Raw genomic sequence first — 8,634 nt, 5'->3', positions numbered from 1 at the left:
TAAGGGTGAATCTTAATCAATCAAAGAGTTCAATCGATTTGGGAGTTAATTAAACATAAGAGTTTGAAAATTGAAATATTTTTATTTAAGCTACATGTATTTGGAGGCATACAATTGACTAGACAAAAATTCTAATCAATTGCTCAATTAGCTACTTTTGTTTGATCAATGAATTTGAAGCTAGACCAATCTGCTAAAAGTGGGTAAAGTAGATTCATCTGCATGGTTTAGGTTTAAGATTTAAGAAAATTTTCATTCCACTGAAAAAAAAATACCTTAAATATATCATAGTTGAGATTCAAATCGTAAATATTTGATTAATCTACTGTATTTTGTTGTTGCACATGCAGTCCAAGGGCAAAGTTTATGATTAAAATCATATATATAAAAATTTCAAGTCCGTCACAATTTTAGAGAAAACTCAAGTAACTAAAACTAATTATTCAATTAACCAAATTAAACCGAAATCAAATTAATCAAAATCGAATCAAATCAAATTTTTTTTAACTAACCGAACCAATCAAATTTTCAAATAAAAATCAAACAAATCATAAAATATCACTTAATTCAATTTTCAACCAAATTAATCAAAATAACTAAAATTTTTAAATATTATAAAAATTTTATCAATTAATAAAAAATTTAAAAATTTATAAATTATTTTTAAAAATTTTAATTAATTTGATTTATTCAATTTAATTGAATAAAAAATTTTAAAATCAAAATTAAATTGAATCAATCAATCTTTTTTTTTAAAAATAATTAAAATTCTAAAATAACCAAATTAAAATTTTAAATTCAATTGATTCAGTCAATTTTTTTCGATTTAATCGAATATTTGCTCGCAGCAACGCATCCATACACAAATAAGACTAATCTGACATGATTTGAGTAACATCACACGCATGGAACTGATGCAAGGTAACCATTTTTTGCCAAAGGAAAATTAGTCAATAGATGAACCCAGTTTGCTTGCATTGAAATTCCATGACGTTCATAAACAAGGTGCAAACAATGTCTCTGCAAAAGGATAATATGACCATCAATCAATCGACTATTTGCAGAAACCCCTTATACAACCTGCTGAAAGTCTTACAGATCATTGTTCATGGAAGCAGCTTCAGGAGTTGCAAACATGCCAAATGCAAGATTACCTAGTGACTGATGTTAAATTCTTGAGGTGAGCTTTGACACCTTCTCTGGCACTTGGCGGAATCTAATAGCAATATTTGTTTCGACCAATATACTAGCATCGACTATGTCGGCTTTGTTAGATCACTAGGGGTTTGTGACTCCATGCTTTTCCTAAGAAACTCAGAGATCTTTGAGCATGCAGCATAACCACGTTCAAGGCAATTGAAATAGTCGACGACTGGTTGAAAGTGCCAGGAGATTCAGATCAATTATGGTGAACATAGCATAAACACATATTTCTATTAACTTACAGAGATACTGGTTATCCAAGATGATAACATGTTAGAAATGGATAAAGGCATAACTCAGTGGAAAGATGATCAATGGAACATAGGAATAAAAATCAGAAAACTATGACTAGTGTCAATCATTATATAATACTAAAGCAATTTCTAGTTTACCTCCATACTATAACAGTTAAGACTATGAATTTTGATTCTTCTTATTAACATATAAACATATAAATGTAGATCTTAGATTAATTCCTAGGCTAGCTAAAATTGTGAGCCTCAAAGCTTGTTGGTTTTAATCTTAGCTAGAAGCATGTTCATGCAATTTTGTTTGAGTGAACAGATTCATTTTGAAGGATTTTTTTAATGTAGCTGTTTCCCCCTCTAAAATGCTAGTTATTGTTACACCTTTTTTTTCTTAATATACTAGTTATTCATCTACACTTTTATTCATCAATTAACTAAGAAATTAAGCACTAGAACAGAGTGAATCATGAAGAAAATGTTAATGTTATTCAATTGCAGATAATTAATGTTTGATTTCATCCAAATAATTGCCAAAGATGAGAGAAATGGATTTTGCATAAATTAAATTAAAATTATGATGGATTAACAGGTAGTATCACAAATTAAAACTACAAGCCACAAAATTCAGGTGTCACGATGCCATATTCATTCTTTAAACTAATTGGACAAGAAGATCAGCTCGTTTTATCATCTGGATTATGATATGTATGGACATAGAATCAACAGGCAAATCTTGAAAGTTTTACCTGGCATCGCGCCATGGGTTACAGATGTTATAATCCCATGCTCAATTGGTTCAGCATCCTCTGTCAATGAACCTTTGGGAAGGACTGATATTGGAGAATTCGGAAATACCAAGTATGCAAATGCATCAATTTTCTGAACAATACCGAATTGAGTCAGTTATTCAAGCTTTCAGTTGAAGATCACAACATAAAAGTATCAGTGATCCATCTATATCAAATGAAGTTCTCACTGAATGTATAGGTGGAAGAGTTAAATTTCAACTAAGGAATCAAACTGAAATTTACATGAGCAACACAAATAGGTTGTTGCTCTTTTCACCAGACTAGAAAAGTCACATTGAGAATTAATCTGATGAAAATCCCTAAAATGGATGGTCAAAATTTACAAAACAATTTGCAAACTCAACCAGACTCAAATGTATGTGACAGTGAATTAATATGTTATTGATGCTGCACGGTGCAAACAGTAGGAGAATACCTAACAAGTTTTGTTAGTCACTGTTGAAAGGTAAATGGAATGCCCAGGAAATTAGTTAAAGCAAGAACAACAGAGTAATTAATAAAAATAGCTCCAGTAGAGAGAACTTCAGAACATGCAAAAAAAAAAATGCTAAATACCTTCTCTTCTATCTTTGTAGGATCTAGAATTACAGATCGATTCTCTGTTAAACCACAACAAATTGCCACTGCACAATTCATTGTACAAGTTAGGCATGCAGTAGGACAAGAATGTAACTGCCATGGTTATTAATTATTAACTTACCAGCAAGATACTTTAAAGGAATACCAGCGTCTAAAAGTGCTGCAGAAGATGCATTTATGGCACAAGGGAGAAGCTAAAACTTGGTCAAGCAAAACTCAATTATTTAAAGATATTCTAGATAAGAAAATAAAGATAGCTTCATCCTTAGTTATGAGTTGGAGCGCAGAACAAAACATAAGCTCCTCACAAAGTCATTTGGATGCTCGAAACGAAATCCAAATGCCAAAAAATCCACATGGGAAACCAATAAAAATATTTACTAAAATATCTGTAAGAATCTAATAGGGCAAAGGACAACTTTATTCCATGAAAAATGTGGTTTGGGCATCTGCTGTCGCATTCTTAGCAACTAAGTTATGTTCTGAACCCGATTACACATAATTATCAATGCCAGAATTTCCCCTATTGAAAAACTGTCATTCTCGATGATCCTGGAAAAACACCTTTTGCCTGGGGATCGAATGCTTGGTAAGCCATATCATGGAGTGCAAGACAGTTCACTCACCTCCAATTTGATCAGAACTAATTCCTTTCAAGTCTGTCTTAATCAAAGATGTACTGATATGGAGACTCAATGGTCTAGCACCAAAAAAGCAAGACAGGCCATTACTGTCCTAAATAAATTGGAGGTAGGAGCACCCCTAATTACACTGGACATCACACTGGAAAATAAGAAAGTGATACCACACACATCATAGTCCATCTACGGAAAGGCACACAAGAACACACTACCAAATAGAAATGGCTTTGGTTAACCATTATGAAAATTAGCAAATGAGTTTTGGGGAACTGAAACAGTATCCCTTACTGCTCAAACATGACAAATAGAAAATTTATGTACAAGCATTAACAAAGCACAATGACTCACGTTGCAGACCATATCTCAATCAGTTATCCATTGGCCAGCTAATAAGAAATATCCGCCAAGATAGTATTCTATTCCAAATCCTCAGAAAAAAAAATTGCAGGAAAAAAAACAATACATGGAATCCATTAATAAAAGATACAGCACCATCATCTCCAACAACCTGCAACAAAAAGAAATGTGATACAAGCAATTCAAATAACTAAAGCAAACAAGTTTATTTGAATATTTTTTACTACTATATGGTAGTAAATACTAAATGCATACTTTTTCTCCTGAAGAAACACTTAAGGATGTAGACTTGGGGTAGGTTGACAGTAACTCATTCATGGTAGATAGTTCACAAGTAGTCTACCAAATAACAATACATTATAATTATGAACACAAATAAGAGAAATTGCATTGGTCAAAGCCTTTAGATTTTTGAACTTGACATTGAATGACTGGTACAATTATAGGAATAATTTTGAGTCATATTGTCACTATGCTATTAGTATACTTTGGGACCACACTCCACACCACATTTTAACATTGCAAACATAAATCATGTCAATAAGTGATGGTTATTTCCTCTCTACATCCCTTATCTCTTCATATCAGATAAAGAAAAGAAACAATAAATAACTCATGAACTATATGCATTCAAAAACAATCTATAGAGAAAATAACCTAGATACATGTTGCAGTGTCGAGAAAGAATGCTACTTCATATGTACCATTTTAAACTATTTTCCACCATAATATATACATGTTTCCTGTGAGAGTAAAAGTATCATTAGGTCCATTGATCATCATCTAAAACACATAAGAAAACTTATATAACTACAAACATGCAAAAAAAATATATTAAAAAGGCAAAAGAGAAAACTTTAAAGTTGTGCATCCTTGAGGAGAAAAGGAGAAAAAGAAATAATGATGCACAAAAGTGCAGAGCGAAATAATTTCCTTCATTTCCTTAGGAAGAAACATAAGAACAGAAAGAAAGACAATGAGAAAACTTCTCTTTCTTACCCACAAATTGCTTCCGTCCAAATAAGGAGGAAATCAATGAGCCCAAGTTATTTTAAAAATTTTAAATTATTTTTATACCCAATTATTACCATAGGGACACCACTCTCCTCTCCACTTCCTATCCCTTGTAAGAAGCACAACATAATGGATTGACCACCAGAGAAAAATAAAGAAAATAATCATTAAAAATAGTGATGAATACCTGACCTGAACAATGATAGAGATTGTCGTATTTGGATGGATAGTCAACAAGCATATGCTTTGCAAAGTTCTCTTCAGGATCATCTCATATTCCTTTTCTGCTTTTCCTGGAGAACCATTGCGCATATGCTTTACACAAGTAGTTACAGAAGGAAGAGATAGTAGATATGAGCTGTAAAAATTATTATGATCTCTAATATACAGTTGTTTCAGCTGCAATATTCTTAGTAAAATAATTTTTTACCTTTATGTAGACTAAAAAAATGTTCACAATAGTCCATGTCCTTGAATAACAGAAATAGCATAAAGGTCCAACCCTCACAAGTACACATTCTTTCCACCTATTTCACAGCTTTAAAACATTCTATCTTGTTCTAGAATAAACTTCTCTCATTTTTTCACTATAAGAATCAATCCTTTCATAATTTTCTGTTAGGTTAAACAATAGCTTAATATAAAGATTAAATGGAATACATAGCCATGGCGACATGATTTGTATTCTCATACAATTGCTTCTTACAGAGCATTACTTTATATCACCATAAGTTATGGTCATTGTTGTAACTATCAAATAACCCAAGGCCAGATGAAAGAGAAAATTATGCATTGAATCACTTAACATAAAGGAAACCATGAAATATTTTTAACTTGCCAAATCTCTGCACGATAGGTCAAGAACAGGGTGAGCAAACATAAATACCTATCTGCCCAGTTTTAGGCTTCCATATAACTTCAATAGAGGCCTTCTCAGGGTTTTCACCTTTCTTAGCTCCAGCTTTTGGTCCAAATACTGCAGCCAACACAATTGTATCACCTAGTAAATGTGGAAGAAAGAAGTAAATTAATGAATAGTCTTTCATAGACATAGACTTAAATAAAAGACAAAACCAAGTATATCTCACCAAATCATATATGATCACTTAAAATATAAATTCTACAACCATGTCTCAGACAATCTACAATATTCATGCTAAATTGAATTGGCATCTCATAAAGAAAAAACTTGAGTGGACTCAAAAAACCAACTAGCTGATGTACTGACAAAGGGTCAAGTAATTGTAAGCAAAAAAAACTTCATATGGAATTGTAAGCAAAATGAACATAAGAAACATCTATGCATTATCTTGATGAATTAGAACGATAATACTTGTAATATATGTGAGGTTGACAAACATTGTTGTCAACTTCCAATATAGATAAAAGCAATTTTAATCATCCCTATATCCTCTCCAGAATTACAACAAAACCAAACCGACATTTCCCATCTCAAGTAATAAAAGGAACAAAGGTTTAATGCATGATGCTATAGTTGAGTAAATCGATGCATGAAAGCCTGTTCCTGAATGATGCGAACCTATTTTCCTATCTCTAACCTAGGCCACCTAGATCAAAACTACCTTCTGAAGGAACTAGACTCCTTAAATTTAATTGTACAAAATTTTCTCCTGAGTAGTGTGGTAAAAGGTTTTAAATTAGGCCTTACGTTTATATTTGAATTATGAGTCTAAGCATAAGCAATATTATGAAGATGTGTGACCAGGGGACTAAAAAGCAAGGGCATCCAACCAAACATAAACAGAATAGATTAACGAGTAGCATTTCAACAAGAAGTCATGAGTATTACCTTGTGACCAGCGAGAGGAGCCATGGGCTCGATGGAGGACATTTCGAGAGCAAGCCAGCGGCCTCAACTGATTGGAAGTACGCCCATCCGGCCTATCCACCTCCATCGCTCCCATCAACTTTCAAAAAACAAATAAATAAGAACTCACACAACCCGACCGTTCTCGTGAAGAAAAGATGTACTGTGCCAACCAAACGTTATCAGCAGTGTTGAAACAAGGATTTCCCGGGGATGGTGGGAGATTTTCGCTCAATCGACTGTTGGAGGATCGCAGCGATGCAGGAGACGAACTCGAGAGGAAGCAAGCGACGGCGGCGACCCACGAGCAAGGTAGTTCGGGCTGGGAGGACGGGGAGGGTACAGGGACTAGGGTTTATGGAAAACCCTAGTCCCTATATTAAATCAATATCAAAGAAATAAAAAAAAAATTAACTAATCGACCGATGTTTTTAATAAAAAAATGGAATAATCAAACCGATTAATTCAAATTTCAACTGAATTATAATACTTATTTTCAAACCAGCATTATTAATAAAACTGATCAAAATAATATTTTAAATGATCAAAAATAATACCTTTAAATTATCAAATATAATACCTTTAATAGAAAATAAAAAATATATAAAAAAATTATAAATAATTGAAGCACCCATAAGGGCATCCATAATAGTAGGAGATATTTGGTCTCCGCATCCATATCATTAACCAAATATCTTATCTATTAAAAATCTTAACTTCCACAATGAAATACCTCACAAATCAAATATTTATGGGTCACACCTATCACATATTTCATTTCAAATATTTATGAACTTTATTTTTTATTATTAAAAAAATTAGAAATCATCAGGCACAAATTTGTGCTCAATGATTTCTAATCATCGCTGAAATATCTCTCCACAATGAGGGATATTTATCCATGAGGATATTTTTCTAAATCACCCAAGCAAATATCTCCCACTGGGATGCCCTAATGTGGTGTTGGTTTTCAAAAATCAACTTCCGGAGTATAGTATGGGGCTGTTGGGATGGTGGATTTCATTTTTTACTAAAATAAAATGATTTTCAAAAATCAACACCTGAAACAAGGATTTCACTAGGATGGTAGGTGATTTTCGCTGAGTCAAATCCGAGTGTTGGAGGATCGAAGTGATGCTGGAGACGGACTCGAGAGAAACCAAGTGCGATAGCAGCGACCCCCGAGCAAGGTAGTTCAGGTTGGGAGGATGGGGGAGGGTATAAGATTTATAGAAAATTCCTACGAATTGACCATCACACAAAGGAGTCCAAGTGAGAATCCGAAATTTTTACCTCCTCACATATGGTCGTGGGGCCGACCGTGTAGGGCCACTAAGGTGGCGGATCCACCTTAATGCAGAACAAGTGAGAATCCGAAAATACCCTCTAGTTCAACCCGCCTTCGCAATGCCTGAATCAGCCCCATCTGGTACAATTCAGATAAAATTCTTCTAAAACCATGTGATATCACTTCTGCAATTTTCTTTTGCCTTAATCACTGTCTTTCTTTTGCCCCTCTCTCTTCTTTTCTTTTTATCTCCTACTTTCTAAAGTTGAACAATCGATTCAAAATCAAATCGGTCAAATCGATTAAATTAAAATTAAACAAAGTAAAAAAAAATAAACTAATTAAACCGATCAATCTTTTTAATAAAAATTAAATAAATCAAATTGATATAATATCAATTAATTTAATTTTTGATCAAATTAATTAATCGAACTATGATGTTAATTTTCAAACCAACATCATTAGTACATTTGAACAAAAACAATTCCTTTAAATGACCAAAAAACAATACCTTTAATACAAAATAAAAATTAAAAAATATAAAAATAATTGAAGCGCCCTAATATGGTTTCAAACCAGCACTACATAATGGTGTTGATTTTCAAATGCCAATATCACAATCTGTGAATAGTGATATCGATTTTCAAACCAGCACTATACTGTAGAG

At 32.8% G+C, this 8,634-nt stretch overlaps 1 protein-coding gene across 2 annotated transcripts; it reads right to left on the bottom strand.

The window, feature by feature from the left end:
* Nucleotides 1-933: 933 nt before the first annotated feature.
* LOC141818683 (exosome complex exonuclease RRP46 homolog) lies at nucleotides 934-7,005 on the bottom strand. 2 transcript variants are annotated; one of them, XM_074706134.1, is made up of 9 exons: nucleotides 6,853-7,005; nucleotides 6,662-6,779; nucleotides 5,738-5,851; nucleotides 5,044-5,144; nucleotides 3,968-3,988; nucleotides 2,961-3,033; nucleotides 2,816-2,883; nucleotides 2,198-2,330; nucleotides 934-1,372 (listed from the first exon to the last, which is right to left on the bottom strand). In XM_074706134.1, exons 2-9 carry the CDS (start codon nucleotides 6,774-6,776, stop codon nucleotides 1,257-1,259), a joined length of 741 nt encoding a protein of 246 aa, XP_074562235.1. In that variant the 5' UTR covers nucleotides 6,777-6,779; nucleotides 6,853-7,005; the 3' UTR covers nucleotides 934-1,256. The 2 variants fall into 2 exon arrangements, with proteins under 2 accessions (XP_074562235.1, XP_074562236.1); XM_074706135.1 differs by having other exon boundaries at nucleotides 6,662-7,005.
* Nucleotides 7,006-8,634: the final 1,629 nt, after the last annotated feature.

Source organism: Curcuma longa, unplaced genomic scaffold (assembly GCF_044706935.1).
Source record: "Curcuma longa cultivar G26 ecotype Majalengka, Jawa Barat unplaced genomic scaffold, ITB_CL_G26_1.1 contig_25642, whole genome shotgun sequence".
Taxonomy (NCBI): domain Eukaryota; kingdom Viridiplantae; phylum Streptophyta; class Magnoliopsida; order Zingiberales; family Zingiberaceae; genus Curcuma; species Curcuma longa.
Note: the sequence above shows the minus strand (reverse complement) of the source record. Positions and strands in the feature narration are given on the sequence as shown.